Below are 25914 nucleotides of genomic sequence, written 5' to 3'. Positions count from 1 at the left end.
GCTAATTTTTCCCCTACTTTCCTAGATTGCTGGTGGTCTGTTGTAGCTGGCCTGTAAATGATAGGGTCACTTCAGTTCAGTTCAGTCATTCAGTCGTCTCCAACTCTTTGAGACCCCATGGACTGCAGCACGCCAGGCCTCCCTGTCCATCACCAACTCCTGGAGCTTACTCAAACTCATGTCCATGAGTCGGTGATGCCATCCAACCATCTCATCCTCTGTCATCCCCTTCTCCTTCTGCCTTTAATCTTTCCCAACATCAGGGTCTCTTCAAAGGAGTTAGTTCTTCGCATCAGGTGACCAAACTATTGGAGTTGCAGCTTCAGCATCAGTCCTTCCAATGAATATTCAGGACTGATTTCCTTTGATTGACTGGTTGGATCTCCTTGCATTCCAAGGGACTTGCAAGAGTCCTCTCCAACACCACAGTTCAAAAGCATCAATTATTCAGCGCTCAGCTTTCTTTATAATCCAGCTCTCACATCCATATATAACTACTGGAAAAACCATAGCTTTGACTAGATGGACCTTTGTTTGCAAAGTAATATCTCTGCTTTTTAATATGCTGCCTAGATTGGTCGTAACTTTTCTTCCAAGGAGCATCTTTTAATTTCATGGCTACAGCCACCATCTGCAGTGATTTTAGAGCCCCCAAAAATAAAGTCTGTCACTGTTTCCACTGTTTCCCCATCTGTTTGCTATGAAGTGATGGGACTGGATGTCATGATCTTAGTTTTCTGAATGTTGAGTTAAAACTTTTTCACTCTCTTCTTTCACTTTCATCAAGAGGCTCTTTAGTTCTTCACTTTCTGCCATAAGTGAGGTGTCAACTGCATATCTGAGGTGATTGATATTCCTCCCAGCAATCTTGATTCCAGCTTGTGCTTCATCATTCCAGCATTTCTCATGATGTACTCTACATATAAGTTAAATAAACAGGGTGACAGACAACATACAGCCTTGACATACTCCTTTACCAATTCGGAACCAGTCAGTTGTTCCATGTCTCGTTCTAACTCTTGCTTCTTGACCTGCATACAGATTTCTCAGGAGGTAGGTCAGGTGGTCTGTTATTCTCATCTCTTTAAGAATTTTCCACAGTTTGTTGTGATCCACACAAAGTTCAAATGATAGGGTGAATCTCTACAATTGAAGAAAACAAGCCCAGATCTTTGTGAATCTAGGACATCTGTCGTTTGTGATGCCAAATGAGTTGACAATCACAATCTGGGAGTTAGAGGCTTAGACTGCAAGTGGGAAGAAACATGGTGGCTGTCCCACTCTTGAATACCCAGGTCATTTATCTCAAGAAGAAAGAAATGTTCTAAGCCTAGAAATGTGACAGTAGAAGATTTAGCTACAGAATGGAACCAGAGATGAACTTGAAACAAGTGTCTGTGACCTAAGTGCTTGCATTTGGAACTGGTTTGAGAGAGTCTAAAACTTACCCCCAGGATCACTAAAGAGAGAAAGAGAGAGAGTGCACACCCATTGAGGCTGAGAACTATCCTCAAGTGAATGCTTATTGGCAGACAATATTGACTTTCATCCAGTCCTCAATTTTGCATACTGCTTCATGCCCCCCACACCAGAACAGGATGTGGGGGCTCTTACTATTACTGCAGTTTTAAAATTATAGGGAAAATGTGATACTGGAAATAGGGTTCTATGACTTCCCCTGATCTGTAACTCAGTGTATTCCCAATTTCTAGAAGCCCTTATACTTCCAGAACTCATACTTTGAAAAAATTCCACAGAAAGTTTTCACAGCCCTCAAGGAAATGATTTTTCATTGGCGAAAACAATGCTAGCAGCCAATGCCCTGATGCCTGCTCAAGCCAGCATCCTGAAGAATGATCAGCCAGTGAAGGAGAACTGAGAGATCACTGGTTCTCAGACAGTAGCAGATAAGGGCACAAAACCTGGGTTCAGTCACAACACAGAAGGAACTGAGGTTTTCTTGCAGCACAGAAGTTTATTATGAAGGGGGCTGGGCCAGTTTGTATTTACATGTTGGAATCCTGCAACCTTGAGTCCAGATTGAAGTGAGGAAGAGGCTACTCTGCTGGGCACAGGTGATGTCATCCCAGGAACATACTTAGCCCTCTCTCCTGGGTCCCTATGGCCAGACTGGGGTCTGGCACTATCAGATAGACTCCACTTCTGTTTCTTGTGCCTGAGCTGAAGGGATGATATCTTTAAGGATTTCATCATAATAGGGGCTAAATACCTGCTGATTGTGACGCATCAGATTGAAAAACTTCCAACCCAGTTTTGTCAGCTCCCCCTTGATGAGAATAAGGCCAACAGGGAAGTCTAGCAGAGACTCCTGCATCCCGCGAACCAAACAGCCTTTGAGAAACAAGTGGATCCGCTGATCTGTGTGCAAGAAAAAAGTTAAAAGGGGAAGATCAAAGAGGTTTCAGAAGAAATTCACAATGCCCTTGCACTCTCTGTTTGCCAACGTTTAAATTAACACATTTTCACTGACCTATCTACTCATTCAGATAAACCATGTTAATGAGATTTTTTCTTTTTTTTTTTTTTTTTTGGAAGAAGGAATGCTATAAAGCTCCTAAAAGCAATGTATTATTGAAAGATGTCGAGCCAGTAAGTTTCTGGCTGTTTATAATGTTATGGGGTGCTAAGTGAGCTCCCCATATGTGTGACCTAACAAAAGGATCCTAGACATTGTACGTGAAATTCTAAGGACACACATTGCAGCCAGTGTACCGACTCTGGGCCCATACAACCATATCAGATTATGTCAAGATGCAAAAATTAGAAGCAGGGTGGTTGAGTTCATTGCTGCCATTCTTGAAGGGAATATATCCTTCCGCCTAAATTAGCATCAGTTCCTTAGAGGGAAGTAGGGACCATCATGGTAACTTAAAGCATGGGATAGAGAAAGGGTTTCCCATCACAGGTCTTGGGTTATAGTTAGAGAATGGCCAGGAATCACTCAGCACTAGCAGCTACAAGTTACACATCCTAGCTGACCTTAAAACCATGTGTTCACTCTTCAAGCTGAAAGAGATCTATTTCAATTCTGTACATTATACATAAGGAAACTAAAGCCAAAAGACTTTCCCAATGATCATTCCATTTTTGAATGGCTTCACAACTGACTTCCAGGCTTGAGTCCACCTTCTTACCTTCCACATTCTTGCTACCCCTTCCCAGCCCCACCAGCATAGGAGGACTCTTACCAATGATGCTACGAACACAGTTCTCTTTCTTGGCAATGTTCTGAAGTTGGCCTCTAAGAGAGGCTTTCTTTTCACTACTCAGGGCAGTTAGGCCCATGTCTTTGAGGCGTTCATGGATTTTCTGAGACACTTGTTCACTCACACTCACCATAGTCTCTTCAGGCCTAGATAATGAAGGACAGAAAGCAGAGTGGCCTTGGCATAGGGGCAAAGCCCAGAGAGTCCAACATCAGAAGCCAGGTCCACTTAACGAAAGAATTCCAGCTCTCCACCACTAACAGAGGACCCAGCATTTCAAATCATTTCACTGTTACCCTCAAGATGTCAACTATTTCACAATATTAATTCATACATATTAACTAATTCATACTATTCTCCACTTCAAATGAAACAAATTGGACAAGGGTTCAGTTCCATTCTTGGATCTACTCAGTATTCTTTATTCCCATAAACTTTAATCAAATTCTGTTTTAAGACTTCTTAAGCATTTTCCAGAGTTGTCTTCCCTACTTCACCAATTAACTTGTAAATATACTGAGATCTGAACTTCCAGTTCTTTTTTTTACTTCGGCTGAGGTGCCCTGCATGAAGCAAATTATGGATACATATTGACCAAGAGATCAACTTCTGGATATACATACACAAATCCAATGTCACTTATTTAAGTATATAATGACTCATTTTTAGCAAACATGGTACTGAATCATTCATAGCAAACTAGTTTCCACACTCACCTCATTGGAAATAGGTTTTGTTTCAATCACAAGCCTTAATACAATTTATCAAAATACACCAATGACCTTTGCAGATGATGCCCAAGGTCTTTTGCGTAGTTTATGATAAAGAATAAGGCAGTGATACATTAACTGCCTAAGTTCCAAAACCAACATACTATTTTCAACTCTCAGAAAGATCTAGGAAATTTGTTGTTGCTCATGTTGTTTAGTCTCTAAGCCATGTCTGACTCTTTTGCAACCCCATGGACTGTAGCCTGCCAGGCTCATCTATCCATGGAATTCTCCAAGCAAGAACACTGGAGTGGGTTGCCATTTCTTACTCCAGGGGATCTTCCTGACCCAAGGTTCAAATCTGGGTCTCCTGCATTGGCAGGCAGATTCTTTACCACTGAGTCACCAGGAAAGCCTCTATGAAGTTTACCTGGAGTTAAATTCCCCCATCAGAGCCTTGGTTATGTGTTTCAGTTTATTCACAAATTCAGTTGAGCTGAATAAAGCACTACCAGAGAAACTTCTGGCCACTAGCAAGACTGAGGTAAGAATGGCCAACTGCTTCAACTGGGATTCCATGTTCCGCAGCCGGATTCTATCCATTAGCAGAGTCTGGTGAGGCAGAGAAAAGCAAGCTGTCAGAAGAGTGTTTTAGTAAAGGTTTCAAATACAAAACAAAAAGGCAATATTCTAACATATGTTCCTACCTCGGGAAACTCTTTACTGTCAAGATCCCAGAGAAGAAGGTTCAGGTAACCCTGGTATAGCACCATTGTGGAACTGGGAAGTTGTGGGTTGTCCACTGCCCAATTTGGAGATGAACGGGCCACGACGGAGGAGCTGGGAGAGTCAGGAGAACTTGAAGGTGGTGTAGTGAGGTCTAGAGCTGTTTTGGTTAGCCACTTTGTGGTGCAATCAAGGAGATCTATGACATAGAAGGGAATATGTAAATATCTTCAAACACCAAGGCTTGAGGATATATTCTTCCTCAATAAAGAAATGATTTTGTACATCTTTTCTCTTAGAGAAATGTTCCTTCTTCCTACCCCACACCCTCACCCCCTGTCCAATAGGGAGAAGCTATCTGTTTAAAAAAACTACAAAGTACCCTATCACTGTAAGAAATCAAACCCAAAGTCAAATCCCCTCCTCTCCTGTCTTTAAATTTTGAACATACTGGGTTGCTTGTTGAGGAGTTCCTGGAATTTAGCTCGTTCATACAGGATAGAATGTTCCTTCAGGTAGGGTCGGAGGCTCTGTATAGTATAGTTCACCATGTCCATTTTCATCAGGCCCAGAACATGGAAGATGCCCCTGTCAATGGAGGAAAAATCAAATGCTTACACTCTGAAAGGTAATCTAGTTGAGTGAGGTGGAACTCAAGCTAAGAGTCCTAAAATCACAGTATCTTAGAGTTAAAAATGGCCTTAAAAACCAGTCTTCAATTTATTTCAGTCTACATTTGTACTTCAATTTACAAATACAGACATTGCAGCCAAGGACCCAAGGCCACAGAGTGAGTTGTTATCAGAGCTAGGAACAGATACATCTTCTGACCTTTTAGTTACCAGTCTAGAGTTCTTTCTACTGTAGGTACTCCATCTCAGAAAAATGACTAAAATTCTAACTCTCTGTGGGTAGTTGGGATGATGGTGGTTGAATTTCTAACTCATTCAGCTTATTACTTTACCTCTGGGTCTTGGTTCTTCTATCTGTGAAACACGGATCATCCTCATTCTTGTTCCCTCACAGGGTTTGAGTTAAGATACATAAGAAATTATCTGTGAAAGTGCTGTCTGAAATCTCCAAAGAAACAGTTACTGTACTCTAAACAAGAATATTGGAGTGGGTTGCCGTTTCCTTCTCCACAGGATCATCCCAACCCAGGCATCGAACCCTCTTCTCTTGCATCTCCTACACTGGCAGGGGGATTCTTTACCACTAGTATCACCTGGGAAGCCAGTATTTTAACAGCATCATTTCTTAGAAAGTATCCAAATGATCTGAAGATCATCAAAAGAGTTCTGAGAATCCATCCTTTGAAAATAAAAGCCAATAAACCAGAGAGGAACAACAGAGGTATTAGTCCGTTCTTCAGTATAGAAGAGTTAGGCAAGCCAGGGGCTATAAGCCAGTATCTGGCCCAGAGTTTTCCGGTACAGTGTCTAAGACAGGATACTACATCTCATGTTCAGGAACAGTACATCTAGTTTCTCACCTCAGTAACTGCACAGGATCTGTTATGCTCTGTAATTTTCGCACTGCTTCATCTCTGACTGGTGCACACAGCAGGGTCATCAACTTAAGAATGTAGTTGGAGAGATGAGGAACATCCAGGGCCCCATGCTCTGCTTCCTGCTTGAGGAGATCTATGTCCAGAGCTTCTTCAATCTCATCTCTTAGGCTGTTCTGGCGTGGTAATAGCAGTGACAGCAATATCTGCCCAGAAAAGAAAATCAATGGAGCCAAATTATTTAGAATCCCAAACACTCTTTGATGAACAATCTCCTTAAGGCAAAGGCATGCCAGCCTATGTCTATTGAGGCTCCAGAAACTAGGTTTCCCAATTGCATATACAGAATATTATTTCTCTCTGTTTAGGAGTCAGTTATAATTTAAGGCTTCATTGGGATTAATAGTAACAGTAGTGCTATACTATTTTCTGGGCAGAATGAGATAAAGATAGGAAGAAAAATAACTGTGACAAAAACAAATGCAAGATATAAAAAGTATAAAATACATACCATCACAAGGTAATGGGATATTCTTTTTATAAAACTTTTTAGTTTGTATTCAGGTAGCTGATTAACAATGTGATAGTTTCAGGAGAACAGCCATACATATACATGCATCCATTCTTCCCCTAACTCCCCTCACATTCAGGCAGCCACATGATATTGAGCAGAGTTCCATGTGCTATACAGTAGGTCCTTGGTTATCCATTTTAAATATAACCTTGTGGTGGTGAGATATTTTTAATAAGGGATAAGGACATTATTAGATTGTTTGACTGCAAAGGGAAAAGATGAAATAGGCAGAGAAACCTTTAAGTGTCACTCGAAATAATCTTTTCACTCTAAAGTATAAGTTTCTTATTGGCAAAGGCTCTCTTATGTATCTATGTGCTTCTGAAACACAGAAAACATAATAGGAGTTAAGCGAAAATCTGTTTAATTGAATGACATACTGTGTTGTTACAGCAAGATCTCAAATTTCAAGCTTCATCTCGTACAAATAAAATGGAAGTTTCTCCATATTATCTGTTCAAGTAGTGGAACATATGTAGAAAGGAAGCTTGTGCATGCATGCATGCTAAGTCATGTCCGACTCTATGCTACCCTATGAACTATAGCCGGCCAGCCTCCTCTGTCCATGGGATTCTCCAGGCAAGAATACTGGAGTGGGTTGCCATGCCCTCTTCTAGGGCATATTCCCCACCCAGGGATCAAACTCGAGTCTCTTACTTCTCCTGCATAGGCAGGTGGACTCTTTACCACTGGAATCACTTGGGAAGCCCCAAAATAATTCCTAGTTATCAACAATTAAAAGGTCTGGGGTTAAAAAAAAAAAGGACTTCCCTGTGGTCCAGTATTTAAGAATTCGCCTTGCAATACAGGGGACATGGGTTTGATCCCTGCTCAGAGAAACTAAGATCCCACATGCTGCAGGGCAACTAAGCCCACAAGCTGCAAGTGCTGAGCCTATGCATCACAACTAGAGAGAAGCCCATGCACCACAATGAAAGATACCCCATGCCACAACTAAGATTTAATATCCAACAATGGGAAGTTGGTTACTCACCTCCTTAACTTCTTTTAGGAGTTCAAGTGCAGGAGTGAAGTTAGCTGGAGTACTTGATAGCTGGACTTTCAGATGATCCCAAAAAGCCTTGTACATTGTCTCCATAATCCTGCCTTCCAGACTATAAGAGGGTTAAATGAGCAACTTATTCTTTACCCAGAGAGTTGATACAGAATCCTAATCTCCTAAATCCCAAACATCATTTAAGATCATGAAAGACCATTATGTTGATAGGGCAGGAGCTATGTTTAGACTTTAGCAGAGTTGAATAAACTGAGTTTAGTCTCAGATGCAAAAGCACTGGTCAATTTCTCTCAGAAGGATTCCTCATGGTTCCAGAAAAGCTCTCCTTCTAGTAAGAAGAACCAAGAACTTGCATTTGAGGCCCTGAGTTCTAGCCTTGGTTCTTTATCTGACCTAAATGTATGTCTTACTCCCACAATGCCACATATTCTTGCTAAGACCAATGATATTTCTAAGAAAAAAATCTGATCATAATGACATGATCATTTAAAGTTCTATAGAACCTCCCTATCACCAGGAAGATTTTCTTGTTGTCATTGTTATTTAGTAGTTAAGTTGTTCTGAGTTCTTTGTGACCCCATGAACTATAGCCCTCCAGGCCCTCCTATCCATGGGATTTCCAGGGCAAGAATATTGGAGTGGGTTGCCATTTCCTCCTCCAGGGGGTCCTCTTGACCCAGGGATTGAACCTGGGTCTCCTGGATTGGCAGGTGGATTCTTTACTGCTGAGCCACCAGAGGAACCCCAAAGTTGTTTAGTTGCTAAGTCGTGTCCTCATCTTTTTTTGTGACCCCATGGACTGTAGCATGCAAGGCTCCTCTGACATCCTCTATCTCCTAGAGTTTGTTCATTGAGTCAGTGGTACTATCTAAACATCTCATCCTCTGCTGCTCCCCTCTCTTTTTGCCTTCAATCTTTCCCAGCATCAATGTCTTCTCCAATGAGTAGGCTCTTCGTATCAGGTGGCCAAGCTACTGGAGCATCAGTCCTTCCAATGAATATTCAGGGATGATTTCCATTGGGATTGACAGATTTGATTTCCTGCCAGTCCAAGGGACTCTCAAGAGTATTTTCCAGAACCACAATTTGAAAGCATCAGCTCCTTGGCACTTAGCCTTCTCTGTGTTCCACTTCTCACATCCGTACATGACTACTGGAAAAACCATGATTTTGACTGTACGGACCTTTGTTGGCAGAGTGATGTCTCTGCTTTTTAATATGCTGTCTAGGTTTGTCATAACTTTCCTTCCAAGGGCAAGCATCTTTTACTTTCATGGCTTCAGTCATAGTCTGCAGTGATTTTGGAACCCTAGAAAATTAAATGTGTCACTGCTTCCATTTTTTCCCCTTCTATTTACCATGAAGTGATGGGACTGGATGCCATGATCTTAGTTTTTTAAATGTTCAGTTTCAAGTCAGCTTTTTCACCCTCCTCTTTCACCTTCATCAAGAGGTTCTTTAGTTCCTCTTCCTTTTCTGCCTTTAGAGTGGTATCATCTGTATATCTGAAGTTGTTGATATTTCTCCCAGCAATCTTGATTCCAGGTTGTGACTCATCCAGCGCAGCATATCTCATGATGTGCTCTACATATAAGTTAAATAAACAAGGTGAAAATATGCAGCCTTGACATACTCCTTTCCCAATTTGGAACTAGTCAGTTGTTTCGTGTTCAGTTCTAACTTTGACTCACAAAGGTCCAGTTCTAACCTTCTGATCATGTGAAATGAGTGCAGCTGTTTGGTAGTTGGAACATTCTTTGTCATTGCCCTTCTTTGGGACTGAAATGAAAACTGACTTTTCCAGACCTGTAGCCACTGCTGAGTTTTCCAAATTTGCTGGCATATTGAGTGCAGCACTTTAACAGTGTCATATTTTAGGGTTTGAAATAGCTCAGCTGGAATTCCATCACCTCCACTAGCTTTGTTCATACAAATGCTTCCTAAGGCCCACTTGACTTCACACTCCAGGATATCTGGATCTAAGTGAGTGACCACATCATTGTGGTTTTCCAGGTAAATAAGACTTTTTTTTTGCATAGTTTTTCTGTGCATTCTTGCCACCTCTTCTTAATGTCTTTTGCTTCTGTTAGATCACTATTGTTTCTGTTCTTTATTGTGCCCATCCTTACATGAAATGTTCCCTTGATACCTTCAATTTTCTTTTTTTCCCATTTATTTTTATTAGTTGGAGGCTAATTACAATAAAAAAAACCTTCAATTTTCTTGAAAAGATCTCTAGTCTTTCCCATTCTATTGTTTGCCTCTATTTCTTTGCATTATTCACTTAAGAAGACCTTCTTGTCTCTTCTTGGCTATTCTCTGGAACTCTGCATTCAGTTGGGTATATCTTTCCCTTTCTCCCTTGGCTTTCTCTTCTCTTCCTTCTTCAGCATTTGTAAAGTCTCCCCAGATAACCATTTTGCCATCTTTCATTTTTTTTCTTTGGGGTGGTTTTGGTCCCTGTCTCCTACACAATTTTATGAACCCTAGACCTCCTGAAAAACACCTATTCATATATAAAAATTCAACTCAACATTACCTCATCAGGAAGGTTTCCCAGACCCTCCTTGGCAGCTAAGCAGGAATAAGGAACTCCATATACTAGATGTGAGAGAACTTATCACGGCACAGGAACTATATACTATTTGACTATCTCACCTACAGAAGCTTCTTAATGGCAAAGCCAGCTATATGTCCCCAACATTTAGCATTCAGCCTTCCACCTAGTACATACTCAATAAATGTTTGTAGAATAAATATCTGACAATGAGATTTCTCTTAGGAATCCATAACTCTAATTAGTATCATTTTATAAGTCCAAAGATAAAAGCAGTCATTGATTACCTATAGATAATAGATAACCCTCAATTGTATTTCAGTATCTTTCCTGATATACTTCTTGCATTACTACACTAGAATAACGCTGTTAATAACAAAACAATGAAGATCGAGTTTCAAACATTGAGTTGGCCAAAAAGTTCCTTCGGTTGTTTAAGTAAAAATACAGACACATTTCTCATTTTCACCAACTTTATTGAACAACGTATTCACCATTTTGTTCCACTACCTTCTGCCATTTTTCAGACAATTTTATAACTTAATCTTCCCCAAACTTTTTATCTTTTTGAGCAAAGAACTAATCCAGGTTCCTTTTAAGTCTTCTGGGGAATTGAAACTTTTTCCATTCAAAGAATTTCGTAAAGACTGAAATAAGTGGACATCTGAAGGTGCAATGTCTGGTGAATACACAGATGCATCAGAACTTCCTAGTCAAATTGTAACAGTTCTTGCCTGGTCATCAAAGAAACATGCAGTCTTGCACTATTCAGATGGAAGATGATGTGTTTTCCGTTGACTAATTTTGGATGCTTTTTGTTAAGTGTTGCTTTCAATTGGTCTAATTGGGAGCAGTACTTGTGATTAACTGTTTGGTTTTCTAGAAGGAGCTCATAATAGAGGACTCCTTTCCAATCCCACCATATACACAACATCACCTTCTTTGGATGAAGACCAGCCTTTAGTGTGGTTGGTGGTAGTTCATTCCGATTGCCCCATGATCTCTTCTAATCCACATTATTGTATAGTATCCACTTTTCATCATCTGTCACAATTTGTTTTAGAAATGGAACTTTTTTACCTTTCTTGAAAAAAGAAAGCATAATATGCCAAAATGTTGCTTTTTTCTTCCATCTTCAATATTAAAATTGCTATACAAAAATTCAGCAATTTTGATAAGTTTTTTTAATGCATGCTGATATGACAGCAGTCACAATACAACCTAATAAAATTGTTTGAAGTGAAATTAAAGTCAACTAAATGCTACTAGAGCCACCTTACAGGAAAAACTGAACAGTTTGGCCAGTTCAAGAGTATTATTCCCTCTGCTTCATTTCCCCACCCCTCATCACCACCACAACCCCTCAGCCACTTTAGCAGATCTTCACTCTCCTTGTTTCACTTTCTCTGCACCCCTGCCAGCAGAAAAATAAATCCAACTAAGACTCCAGGGACAGTGAAGGCAGTGTTGGCAAACTAAGGGAAAAAACTAAGAAGTGTAAAGATCAAGAGACACTGACAGAGCAAGGTGCTTAAGTGATAGAATACCTGAAGTGACAAAATAGAAGCCACTTTTAAAGCTGGGAAATTAGAATGTTATATGCAATATTGGGTAAAACAAGGAAATTTACTCATTTAACTATTAACAAACTACTGCTGCTGCTGCTGCTGCTAAGTCGCTTCAGTCGTGTCCAACTCTGTGTGACCCCACAGACGGCAGCCCACCAGGCTCCTCCATCCCTGGGATTCTCCAGGCAAGAACACTGGAGTGGGTTGCCATTTCCTTCTCCAATGCATGAAAGTGAAAAGAAAGTGAAGTTGCTCAGTCGTGTCTGACTCTTAGCGACCCCATGGACTGCAGCCTACAAGGCTCCTCCATCCATGGGATTTGCCAGGCAAGAGTACTGGAGTGGGTTGCCATTGCCTTCTCCAAACAAACTACTAGAAGTATTCAAATCATACTTCCTGAATGATTCAGTAGTGCAATATCAATACAATTAATAAGAACCAGAATAAACTGTGATTTTAGAGGGGCATTGTTTATTAATGGGTTTTGATCTTGGTTCACAGAATTTTTGTTAAGCTGATTATGAAGTAGAAATGTTCCCTGAAATCTCTTATCCCATGAAGAGTTGGCAATATCACTATTAGGAAAGAAATAATTTCATTTGTACTTGATCAACCTATAGACAGTTAAGAGATTAACTACTAGTAGCTACTTCCTCCAAAGCTGTCTAAGAAGATGTGGAATTCACTGTGTTTCACTGTTAAATGAGATACCAAAATGAAAGTTCTGACAATAATTTCATTAATTTCTTCCCTGCTTAGATAATTTTTTTCTGCTTTCAATCTGTAAAACTAATAATTACACAGATTATTCCTCTGTTTTATTTGTTGGTATCATTTAAGACATACTAAAACATTAACTGTATTAATAAAAATGCTTCAAACCTGATCCAAAGTCATTTGTGCTGTGTACATATGCCAGGAGGAATAAAATGGAAAAAATAGAGTTGATACCTGTTGGGAGGTAATACACTGTCTTCCATGTGAAAATCTTGATTTACCACGATTTCATGAGCAATGCTAAGCTTAGAAATTTCATTAACTGTCTTTATCAGATCCGTGACAGAAAGTACTTCAGGTCGGCTTGCTGGAAAAAGGCATAGAAATCAGTAAACAGGGAACCCACACAAATAGAATTTCTTTTCATCAGAGATACACTCAGCCAAATAACTTCCTCAAATTTAGATTTATCAAACAGATCTTAAACAGATTCACTCGATCATTATAGTATTTGAGGTTTTCTGAACTCTTTGCCGTTCAACAGCTCTAGAAACTTGCAGAGAAGTCAGATATGAGGAGAAGTTACCTTATGAAAAACAAAAAGTGAAACTTATTTCAAAAACTTTTGCCTAAACTGTCAAAACAATAAGCGAAATATAGCAAAGAAACAATGAATAAGTTGTGGTTTATAAAGTAAACCTTTAGCTAGAATTTACTTTTTATACTTACTGTTTTATCTACAGATTAAAAAAATATATTTTTATCTACCATCAGGTGCAGAGAGCCAACTGTATAATGAACTCAGAAAGTGGTTCCTAAATCCTTTTTCTACCTCTGATGAGAGAGGAAGAGACATAAAATGACAGTCTCCTTACAGATAACACCATAAGTATTCATATATGGCTCTAAAGCTGAACCATTCTCAAAGCATTATTCCAAAATCTTGGGATTCCACAGACCAATAAAATTCACACACAAAAAATGAGTGATAGTAATATGCCAATTTTAATTTTTCCACATATGGGTATTGTGACAAAAAACCCACCTTACCATAATCCAAGTAATTATTTTGTAAAAAATAAAAAGTATATTTCAACATATCAAAAGGCAAAAAGAAAATAGTCAGAATTCAGCAATCTTTAAATTGCATCAATTTAACTTTATTTTTAAAACCTATGATATTTCTGCTTTATTTCCTTCAAGATTGGTAAGAACTTTATTACACACTCCCATAGGAATTAAGGAATGACTTTCTGAGTTAATTATACAGCTGGCTCTCTGCACCTGAAGTTTCAACCCATGGCAGATAAAAAATATATATTTTTTTAAATTTCAGAAAATTCCAAATGGCAAAACTTGAATTTGCTCCATGCTGGTAACTATTTACATATAATTTATATTGATGGTATTATAAGTAATCTAGAGATGAGTTATATTATACAGGAAGATATAAGTAGGTTATATGCAAATACTACACCATCTTACATAAGGGACTTGAGCACTATGGATTTTGGTATCCTAAGGGGCGAGGGTGATGAAGAGTCCCGGAACCAATCTCTTGTGGACACAGAGGGATTGTTGTACAGACTACTTAGTTACAGAGAGATAATAGTAAGCACACACAGTAGTTACAATTATTACTTGGTGTATAAAACAAAACTATTTTCTCTCTCACTCTCAACACTGTTCCATACTTGGTTCAAAAAGAACTACTTACTATGGCAAAAGAAAAAAAAAAAAAAAAAAAAAAAAAAAAAAAAAAAAAAAAGAAAGAGTAACAGCAAAAAAAAAAAAAAGAACTACTTATAACCAAAAATATAAAACTCATCTAAGAACCCTAAAACTTCACCAAGGAGATGATCTACTTAGGCAAATTTACTTCTCATTTAAAAATTTTTCAACAGAAGTTAGTATCATCAATCAATATCTCCTTTCCACTCTAACTAAAAAGCTACATATGTTGAAATATATCATTTATTCAATTCATTAAGTCATTTATTTGAGAGACACTATGAATTAATAATTGTTCCACTCCGTTTACTAGCAGTGACCCTAAATGGCCACTAGAAAAACATACATGACTCAACTTAACAATATTGTGGCTCCCAACTATTTTTCTCATTTCTGTCTTCAAGAGGTTAGAGCAAGTCACTACATTTGGACAGATCTTCAGATTTATGTTTGGTTGAATTCACTGGCAATTTTCATAAGAGAATTGCAATTTGAGTTCCTATGAGATTGGACTAGTCAAACAAAAATCTCAAATAAGTGCCTACCACAAGGTGTAGAAAAGACCTCATGATTCTATGCATCTGTTATTATAGATCTAAAACATTACCCTAGAGCAGTGATAATTCTTATGTCAACAAACTGCTTTGGGAGTGGACAGAACACAATTCCAGCACTAGGTAATTAAGATTCTCTCAAATTCATTCTAGGTTTATCATTTACAATCTATAAAATCAAAATATAAGAATGCCACCAATTTCCCACGCTTTGAACTAACTCAGACACGCTCAAGTCTTGTCAAACACAAGTCATTATGTTTTGTTGGCCTCTTTCTCTAAAGTTAAAATATCTCTTAATTTTACTTGACAATCAGGGACCTAGGTCCAATATGTAAAGATTAGAGGGGGAAAAGGACAAGAAAAAGAATAATATGAAAGAGGAGTTAGCAGAAGGATGAGGAGTGAAAAACATAAAGTTGTGAGAGCCTTCTATGCTCCTTAAAGGCACTTAAACCACATGCTATCTATTCCTTTAACCTAGCTGCTATCGAGCACTACCCAAGGAAATGATGACAGAATTCCAGACCTACCAGCAGAGTGGTCATCTAAACAGAAGCTCTGGTTTTCTTGGGTTTGCTCTGGTGTTTCAGGCTTATGGGTTCCATTCTCTGCTTCATTGGAATCATTCTGGAGCACAGTTTTTTCCATCTTGGGCATCTTGATGGTATCTGGAATTAGGGCAAAAAGAAGAGGCAAGCTGTTAGTGGTGGAAGACCTGGCTCTGATACAGGGAGGCGGACAAGAGGGCTCTTCAGTTGCCAGTCTGTGCTTTGAATCTGTGGCTCCAAGTTGTGGTTGGGGACAAGGGTTTCAAGAGTCTCTTTTGGAATAGCTATGTTTCTCAAATAGCCTTGAGGGAAGGAGAACAGTGAGTCTAGTAGAGTCGCTTTTCCTGAAATTCGAAAGTTAGCATTGGGTAAGAAGGAGAGAAAATCAAGGCCCAGAGATGGACAAAACTTCCTCAAGAGACTTCCTCAAACTCAGTTGTCTTTAATTAGTCTGAGAATAACCCCCTCCCTCCTTAACTTCTGCCCCAGACTTGCCTTTGGTTATGAAGAGGCCTGGCAGCTGGACTCAGGCAGCAAGACACCCCCACAGCCCTTGGGACCCTGGCCCCTCACCTCAGCCCACTCCTCCACCAGCTGCCCCTCCTTTGTGTGTGTTAGTGAGGCCCCTCTGCCCCTCCAGAGCTGTCCTGGGCCATACCATGTGGGATAGGACAGGAGGGGAGATCAGCAGGAAGGGGCTGGACACAACTGTAGAGATGATGAAACCAACCCAGCATACACCCCTGCCAATGACTCTAGGTAGAACAGTCCGAAACGTGAAAACAAAGGGTGTCCGGGTAACGTAAAGGGTCTTGTGACCAGGGTACCATGGGAACCTAGAGAGCAGGCAAGGCAAGTGGGGATGCAGCATTTAGTGATAGAACAGGTATGCAGCTGAGATTCTCCAGGAAGAGAGTTTTTAATTAATCTTCTCAAGTCCTGTGCCTCCCCTCCAGGCAAAAACTGTCCAAAGCTAGTATCCTCTCTGCCTGGCGGGGGTGGGGGGGTGGGGAAGCATTTAAATAACAATTTAGAAAGGAAAAGGAGCATTATTCTTTGTTTCACCTCAAGCTCCTGTAACCTTTGAAATGAAAAACCAACAGGGTTACAGAAATCCAGAATTATGCTCTCAGGGTTTTTTGTCCCCTTTTGTTTAAGTCAATCCTCCTCGCAATGCAGAGACAAATAGGCTGTTAAACTTCCATTTTACCAATATAGAAACCAAGCATCATTTTAAAGGGCTGGTTATAAAAACTTTGTGGTGAAGGGGCCAGATCATAAGTCTCAGAGGGAGCCTAGGTTTTGGTTTGGTTCTTCCGACTATTTTCCTGGCTTCTTCATTACAATCCAGTTGTGAGCCTTGGAGATCACCTAGAATGTAGATGCTAGAACAGATGTGGGTGCTAGAATGTGGGTGCTCGAATAAATGACTCTAAGGGCACTTGGGTTGCTCATTCACTAGTCCTAGCTTACTTTTTCACTCTACTGGCCAGTTAGTTACAGTGATTTGAGGACCCCTGGATTGACTCATTTCCAAATTTTGGGAAATTTTTTTTTTCAAAAATGTCTCTACCCTGCACTAAGGACTTCTCTGGTGGCTCAGTCAGTAAAGAATCCGCTTGTAATGAAGGAGACTTGGGTTCGATCCCTGAGTAGGTAAGATCCCCTAGGAAAGGAAATGGCTACCCATTCCAGTATTCTTGCCTGGGGAATACCACGGACAGAGGAGCCTGGTGGGCTACAGTCCATGGGGTGGCAAAGAGTCAGCTACGACTTGGTGACTAAACCACCGCCACCCCTCTGCACTATTCTATCCTGCTCTTTTATCCTGATGACTGTTTTTTTACCCACTAAATTTAACTTCATAAAACAAAACTATAATTCGACCAAATTCTCATCCCTTGCCTTGTTAGGGTCAATAATGAAGTGTGGATATCTTGCACAACAGTTATAAAGGAGAGGTCCAAGAACTTTCCAGTCTTAGGAAACTCCAACTACCCTCTGGGTCCAAAAGGATGTGAAGGGTCTGACCAGTAAAGTTTCTGATTAGTTGGAGAGTGTATAATATTAATAAATGCTAAATCTGAATGTCTTCCTCATCTTCTCTTGATATTTGCCTCAATAATATCAACTTTGAAACAAAATGCTGTCACACTTTTTGTCACACAAAACACTTGGAAGAAATGGTTACTTATATTTTTCTCAATTTGAACATCAAATTTTACATTCATAAAGCATGAATCAACCAGAAATTGATTTATCTTTTTAAAAATAAGATTTCTGCTTGGCTTCTAAGAGAAATTATCCAGAATGACACAGATTTTTTTCCCTCACCAAATTGCAGTATTTAAAAGATTCTTCTCAGGGATGCTTCAAGTTCTGTTAGTACTAAATTTGTTTAAGTTAAACTGTGATTTTTAAAATAGAGTATATTTTATAGAGCACTTTTAGGTTCACAGCAAAATTGAGCAGAAGTTACAATAATTTCTCATATGCCCTCAGGCCCTATTCATATCTAGCTTCTCCCATTATCAACATCCCGCATGATAGTGGTACATTTGCTACAATTGATGAGATACATCATTATCAGCCAGAATCCATAGTTTACATTAGGATTCACTCTTGATGTTGTACATTCCATGGTTTTGTACAAGGTGGGATATAGTCCATGGGGTCACAAGAGTCAGACACGACTTAGTGACTAAACAACAATAACAATATCAACATGTACCCACTAATATAACATCATACAAAGTAGTTTCACCCTAAAAATCCTCTGTGTTCCACAGGATCCCTCCCTTCTACCCTGGCAGCCATTGATCTTTTATTGTCTCCATAGTTTTGCCTTTTCCAGAGTGTCATATAGTTGGAATTACCTAGCAATTAGTCTTGTCAGACTGACTTCTTTTACTTAGTAATATGGATTTAAGTTCCATCCATTTCTTTCCATGGCTTGATAGCTCATTAGTTTTTAGCTGTGAATAAGATTCCATTGTCTAGATATACCAAAGTGTATTTATCCTTTCACCAACTGAATGCCGTCATGGTTGTTTCCAAGTTATGGCAATTATGAATAAATCTGCTATAAACATTCATGTTCAGAGTTTTGTGTGTAATATTCTTTTCAATTTCTTCGGGTAAATACCAAGGCATATGTTTACTGGATGATATGGCATAAGTAGGTTTAGTTTAGAAGAAACTGTCTTCCAAGGTTGTTGTTCAGTCACGTCTGACTCTTTGCTACCCCACTGGGATATATAGAAAAGCAGTTGACTCATATGTATTTATATCCTGCAGTCTTACTATAATCACTTGTTTAGGAGTTTGTTGATTCTTTCAGATTTTGTACATATATTATTATCATGTATGAACCAAAGATAGTTTTATGTCTTTTTCCCAATCTGTATGCCTACTATTTTTTCCTTGTCTTCTGCATTATCTAAAGCTTCCAGTACAATGATGAGAGTGTGCATCCTGTCTTGTTCCTTATCTTATAGGAAAAGCTTTCAGCTTTACACCGTTGAGTATGATGATGGCTGTGGGCTTGTTAAATATGGTCTTTATTATGTTGAGTTACATTTGTTCTATACCTAATTTGTTGAGAGTTTTTATTTTGAAAAATATTTGAATTTTTTAATGTTTTTATGCATCTATTGAGATGATCATGTGATTTTTATCCTTCGTTTTGTTAATGTGGTGTATCATGTATTTATTTTTGTGTGTTGACCCATACTTGACTCTGTGTCCAAGCAGGGCTGTAAGACAGGCTGTAAGATGGGCTCCATTGCTGGCTGGGTTCTCTGGCCATGCTTTCTCATCAGGTAGGACTAGAGGTTATACTCAGCAGTTGGGTAGGGCTGTGAATTTGTTTCTCTGCCCATAGAAAGGGTTCCACAGCCCATGTGGCTCATTGGCTGAGGACCCAAGTCAGGCAGAAATGCCAACTAAAGTACCTTGCTAGATGTGGCCACCAGCTTAGCTCTGCAGATGGGCAGAGTTACTGGCCAGGATGTCTGTTCTGTCACCATTGTTAGCAGGATTGCAGTCTGCCTAGATCTGAGTGCTAATCTTTGAAAGCCCTGCTCCCCTTTTCCATCTCTATCTGTCCCCCAATGGTCAAGCCCTGCAGATTTTCCCAGTGATCCCTGTGAGGTGCAACCCCTGTGAGCTTCCTGGGAAATTTCGTACAACACTGAGAAGCTGGACATCCACCTTTTGTTATTTTTCACAGTGGAGAAATTGTAAGTCCAAGAGGTCCCTCTTGGTGCAGCACTTTATCAGCTTGAGAGAGAGGCGATGTGATCAGAGTGTAGTTGCTCCTCTCGGCTTTCTAATATGCAGTGCTTCTCAGTCTCTGTGGTCCAAGGGAGACTTCAACCTCATCCCTCATTCCTGTCTTCTGGAATTTTCACAGTGCTGTCTTGGCTATGGATGATTGCTAGTGGGTCTTCTTGTGAGTGGGAAGGAAGTCAGGAATTATGTATATTGCAATCTGGATGACACCATTCCTCCAATTTTCTAATTAATAAATTGATTTAGGTCCTAAATCTCAATGCTTATAGTGAACTTACTGGGAAAACATTATCACACTTCGGTAGGCAAGTAAATCTAGTAACTAGAAGAGTACCCCATATTATATATTTAAGAAAGGCAGGGTAAAACTACTCCATTTTGGCAATCATTTTTCTCATATTTGTGTGAGTATTCACTTAGAAGCTCCAGGTTTTTCATCTCCTGCCACACACCTCTCATCTGCTCCCACTCAATTTAGTACTTACACTGCCCAGGGTAGAATCAGTACATTAAAGAAAAGAATGGTTATCAGATGCAGCTGAACAATGGGAGTTATTGTCCAACACCAGCTTATCTGACAACGCTCATGCTTTTCTTTAAGCCCTTTGAAATGGGCCTAATCTTGTGATTAATGCACAAATGCAGAGTTTGCTCAATTTATCATGGATTTACAGTATCTTTCTCAAATTTGCCAGTGGCAGTACTAGAAGGAGAGTAATGTGTTCTGTGAAGGGATTAGGATCCAAAGAGATCTGATGAGCAAATTTGAGCATATTGGCAACCAGGGTTGTTCCCCATGCATGCAACTTCGGTCCAAAGGATCTGAGAAATGTCATTAGGAGAAGACTTAGAGGTACAGTAGCAGGCACACAATATCTATTTTCAACTACTGAAGCAGAGATTACCTGCTGTATGAGACTCCAGCATATTTTCCTAGGTCTATTTGATTGAAGCTACAGGGAGGCAGGTTTGGGCATAGTATAAGCAGCAGGTCGCCAAAAGGGACTGAACAACTCTATAGGATAACTATTTCAAGCAAGAGGTTAGGTCTTGGTGGCCAACATGGTTTCTTCCAAGTCTCAAATCCTCCAGCAACACTAAGACCTATGATTGCATCATGTCATATCTACTGTTTTGCTTATGGAAATTTATGCTCTAGCAAAGAAAACAGCTTCCAGTTCCCTTGGAGGATAGTCCATTAGGAAGGACTGGTAAGCCAATACAGTATATTAATGCATATATATGGAATTTAGAAAGATGGTAATGATGACCCTATATGCAAGACAGCAAAAGAGACACAGAGACAAATAACAGACTTTTGGACTCTGTGGAGAAGGCGAGGGTAGGATGATTTGAAAGAATAGCATTGAAACATGTATATTACCATATGTGAAATAGATCTCCAGTCCAGGTTCAATGCATGAGTCACGGCACTCAGGGCCAGTGCACTGGGACGACCCTGAGGGATGGGATGGGGAGGGAAGTGGGAGGGGGTTCAGGATGGGGGACACATGTACACCCGTGGCTGATTTGTGTCGATATATGGCAAAAGCCACTATGATATTGTAATTAGCCCCCCCAATTAAAACAAATTAATTAATTAAAAAAGAAAGGAGTGGTAAGATAACATGATGTTTCAAATAGGTCTGAATGTCTTGTAGGAAAAGATACATACAGATGTACTTCATTTTATTGTGCTTCACTTTATCGTGCTGGGTTTTTTGATGTTATTTTTTATTTCTGTGAATTGAAGGTTTGTGGCAACCTTGTATAAGACAGTATGTTATCTCCATGTTTTTCCAACAGCATTTGCTCACTTTGTATCTCTGTGTTGCACCTTGGTAATTGGTTCACTTCATTTCCCTGCACCACATTACAGTAATTCTTGCAATATTTCAAACTCTCCACCAGAAAAAAGATTATGACTCACTGAAGGCTCAGATGGTGACTAGCATTTTTTAGCAATAAAGTGTTTTTTTTTACTTAAGGTATATACATTGCTTTTTAGACATAATGCTATTGCACACTTAGACTACAGTATAATTGTCCTTTGAAACATGCAGGAATTAGGGACACTAACTCCTGCACAGTAAAAAATCCATGTATAACTTTTGACTCCCCCAAAACTTAACTACTAATAGCCTACTGTGGACTGGAAGCCTTGCTGATAACAGTTGATTAAAACATATATTCTACATTATATTTACACATATTTTAATGCATTCAAGACATCGTGAATTAATTTTTTTTTTATATTTCTAGGTTATGTGGTTTGTGAGTTTCTCAAATTATGGCAAATCTTAAAACATTTTTCCCACATATTTATTGAAAAAAATCTGTGTGTAAGTGGACTCACAATTCAAACTCATATTGTTCAAGGGTTGATTGTATATAGTGTAAACATAACTTAAACATAAACATAACATATGCACTGGGAAACCAAAAACTTTGTGTGATTCATTCTATTGCAATATTTGCTTTATTGCAGTGGTCTGGAACCAAACTAACAATATCCCTAAGTTATGCCTGTAGTATACCAGAGTACGGGTGATTATGCACCCAAATGCTAATGCTTCTAATTGGTGGGATTATAAGTGACTGGTTTTATAAACTGAAAGTGATAAAATACTGCATATGGGCAGGGATTGGGTCACTCCCATTTACATGTACTCCTTGTTCTCACCATGAACATCAAAAATGATTGGTTCATAAGACAGTGGATTCTGTTCAAGACAAGAAATAGACCAGAGGTTCAGTGCTGCAGCTCATCAAAAGATATTAGATTTCTGAGCTGATGTTCAACAGATGTGATGTGTTTAGCAAAGTGGGTGTTAGTGTCTCTTGCCCCCTTCTCTATCCAACCCCAGTCTTGGGTATCTCCTCTCATTAAACTGAAAAACACTCTCAGAAAACAAGAGAATTCAGTTTATTTTTTAAATTTATTTACTTTAATTGGAGGCTAATTACTTTACAATATTGTAGTGGTTTTGCAATACATTGACACGAATCAACCATGAACCCCCCCCATCCTGAACCCCCCACCCACCTCCCTCCGCATCCCATCCCTCTGGGTCATCCCAGTGCACCAGCCCTGAGCACCCTGTCTCATGCATCAAACCTGGACTGGCGATCTGTTTCACATATGATAATTAATACATGTTTCAATTCTATTCTCTCAAATCATCCCACCCTCACCTTCTCTCACAGAGTCCAAAAGACTGTTCTATACATCTGTGTCTCTTTTGCTGTCTCGCATATAAAGCTATCATTACCATCTTTCTAAATTCCATATATATATATGGAATATATATATATAGTATATATATATATATATAGTATACTGACTATATATATAGTATACTTACTTCAGTATACTTATTACATATATATATATACATATATATACACTGACTTACTTCACTCTGTATAACAAGCTCCAGTTTCATCTACCTCATTAGAACTGATTCAAATGTATTCTTTTTAATGGCTGAGTAATATTAAATCCCAATCCTTATTTACCAGGTTTTCATTTCCTCATCTTCGAGATAAGAATACTAGTCCACATGACCTCCTCTTCCAAGGTTCTCAAATTCTGTGACTCCAACTATGGAAAAAAGCAAGTCATGACCACCTCACCTGGACAAAGAAGAGCCTTTTCCATGTGACTATTCTGCTAAAGTGGACTTCCTTCATCCTTCAATCATTTTGTTTGCTTGAAGGGTACCCTTTTGTACTTTCAGTCCTTAGAAGACCACCAAGAACGGACCACCGCAGGAGTCTCAACATAATGATTATATATATTATTTTATTGCTAAGTAAGAAGTGAAATAAACTGTGAGAAGCTGCAAATGCTTGCCAATTTATGAAGATTATGGAACAATGAAGACATCCAGTATAAAAAGTTGCTTATCCCTTAGGGAGGCAAGGACTACATGCACAAAGATCATCAATGGTGAGATTATTCCATCAGCCAGCTGATGGAAATGGAAAGTTTAAAAATCAAAGTAAAGGAACATTAGGATTCCCTGCTAACTCAGATGGTAAAGAAACCACCTGCAATGTGGGAGACCTGGGTTTGATCCCTGGGTTGAGAAGATCCCCTGGAGGAGGGCATGGCAACCCACTCCAGTATTCTTGCCTGGAGAATCCCCATGGACAGAGAAGCCTGGTGGGCAAAGAGTCAGACACGACTGAGCAACTAAGCACAGCACAGCAAGGGAACATTAGCTACTCCTGACCTCTTAACCAGGGATTATGGATGATAAGACATCAGAAGATAGCTAAAATCTCTACAAACACATAGGTTTACAAAAAACAAGTTTAAAACCAAGACATTCAGGCAATGTTGAAATTTATGTTTGGGAGGAGATCCTCATCTTATGATGCTTGAATATACTCTTTCTCTTGCTGGATAGCTGGGGAAAAGACAAACACAAACAATCATTAAAAGAGTATGTTCCTAAGATGAAGTTCAGTTTCTTCCAAGAGAGCTCTTTGCCACTCTTTGCCAAGTCACTGAAGGCTACCATATCTGCTTTAAATTTAGGATGCTAAGGCACTAACTGCAAATCCTCAGTTGGGTGTGTGTGTCTGTTAACCACCTGAACATCAGAATCTACATTAGCTGTGTCTTTTTATCCATTTCAGAGTTTGATTTATGCTGTTGCCATTTTTTTTCATAGAATGCTCTGAGACTGAGGAGCAAGTGAAGTATTTTCCTCAGATTTATCTATCACTATATAGTTAGGAAATTATACCCTTTCAGACAATTTTGATTAATTTAGAAACTATCAAATAACAGCAACATGACAAAAAGTGTCCCCCAGTTTTGTGAATATGCTTGGAGTTTCTCCATCAGGCTGTAAATCTCAAAGGCAAAACTGATCCCTCGAGTCTGGGAGCCCTGAGCGAACCGAATATCTAAACTTGTTCTCTGCCTCATTGTCAGGTACAGAAAGCCAAAACTGCAGAACTTACATAGTTCTTCAGAAATGAGATCATGGAACTAAGTTGTTAGATGCAGAAAATTCCAAATAATCATGTGAGTGCCAAAACTAAGATTTTTTGAGTGCTAAGTATAATATTCCAAAATTGATTGCAGTGTGGTTTTTAGTGATTTTCCAACAAGAAAATAGCTTTTTATTCCCCCACTACTTCTTGAGTTTATCATGTAAAAACCATTTATAAAAGCCAGGTACTTAGACAACTATTTGATATTTCTATTTGTTGCATTAAGTTCAGTGGCTACTTAATTATTGCTTACTCTGTGGCAAAATTTACTAGGAGAGTTTATTTACTGAACCTGTGAATGCTCACCAATGCTTTTCTTCACTAGAGCCACCCCCCCCCCCCACATTGCCCCATGAGTTACTTTCCTTTGAGGGGAGAGTATTTTTTTCCTTCAGTATTAGTTTTCTTCAGTTTTGACTTGTCAAACTTCTCCACTTCAGACAAGTCTGGTTTATCACTCATCTTGGCTTAAAGAAAGATTGAAAAAAACTTTTTTTTAACTTATCTGGCAAAACTATTATCATACAAATAGATCACAACCCCAAATTCTCAAGTTTAATATCAATATGGATTTTACCTTCTGATTTTCAACAGGAAAACAGCACACATCTTAGGAAAGTCATGTTTTTATCAAAATGCTTTTGAATTGCACATCATTACCCTATTTCCAATAGTCAGTAAAAACCACTGAATCGGGATGCACTAGAAATCAAGATGTTCTAAAAGCCAGAGTTGATATGTCTGACTCTTTTAAAAATCACAAGCAAGGTCAGTTGGAGGTAGTGATAAAAGTACAAGAGCAAATAGAGATAGAAGAAAAAATGACTGAGCTTAACCTGCTAATGAATTTGTAACAGGAGATAGCACTATGTGAACACCTTCACTTTATATGGCATTTCTACTGAGGTTAGGGAGCAGCACACAATAAAGGGTGGCATAAGTTGTACTGCTTTTTTTTTTTTTTAAGAGACATTACTTTGCCAACAAAGGTCTGTCTAGTCAAAGCTATGGTTTTTCCAGTAGTCATGTATGGATGTGAGAGTTGGACTATAAAGAAAGCTGAGGGCCGAAGAATTGATGCTTTTGAACTGTGGTGTTGGAGGAAACTCTTGAGAGTCCCTTGGACTGCAAGGAGATCCAACCAATCCATCCTATAGGAAATCAGTCCTGA

General features: G+C 39.1%; 2 protein-coding genes across 3 annotated transcripts; both read right to left on the bottom strand.

The window, feature by feature from the left end:
* Window positions 1–1950: 1950 nt before the first annotated feature.
* On the bottom strand, window positions 1951–16045 carry LOC122434991 (T-complex protein 11 X-linked protein 2-like). 2 transcript variants are annotated; one of them, XM_043458810.1, is made up of 10 exons: window positions 16014–16045; window positions 15423–15560; window positions 12839–12971; window positions 7739–7859; window positions 6156–6376; window positions 5115–5251; window positions 4645–4862; window positions 4368–4549; window positions 3210–3373; window positions 1951–2379 (listed from the first exon to the last, which is right to left on the bottom strand). In XM_043458810.1, exons 2-10 carry the CDS (start codon window positions 15547–15549, stop codon window positions 2147–2149), a joined length of 1536 nt encoding a protein of 511 aa, XP_043314745.1. In that variant the 5' UTR covers window positions 15550–15560; window positions 16014–16045; the 3' UTR covers window positions 1951–2146. The 2 variants fall into 2 exon arrangements, with proteins under 2 accessions (XP_043314745.1, XP_043314746.1); XM_043458811.1 differs by having other exon boundaries at window positions 15936–16030.
* Window positions 16046–24110: 8065 nt separating this feature from the next.
* Window positions 24111–25217, bottom strand: TMSB15A (thymosin beta 15A). Its single transcript, XM_043459616.1, is given in 3 exon segments — window positions 24111–24148; window positions 25105–25132; window positions 25134–25217. Coding segments are annotated over 3 exon segments (138 nt in total). The 5' UTR covers window positions 25206–25217.
* Window positions 25218–25914: the final 697 nt, after the last annotated feature.

The sequence above is a fragment of the Cervus canadensis genome, chromosome X (genome assembly GCF_019320065.1).
Source record: "Cervus canadensis isolate Bull #8, Minnesota chromosome X, ASM1932006v1, whole genome shotgun sequence".
NCBI lineage: Eukaryota > Metazoa > Chordata > Mammalia > Artiodactyla > Cervidae > Cervus > Cervus canadensis.
The sequence above is the reverse complement of the archived record's forward strand: the minus strand, read 5'-3'. Positions and strand labels throughout refer to the sequence as shown.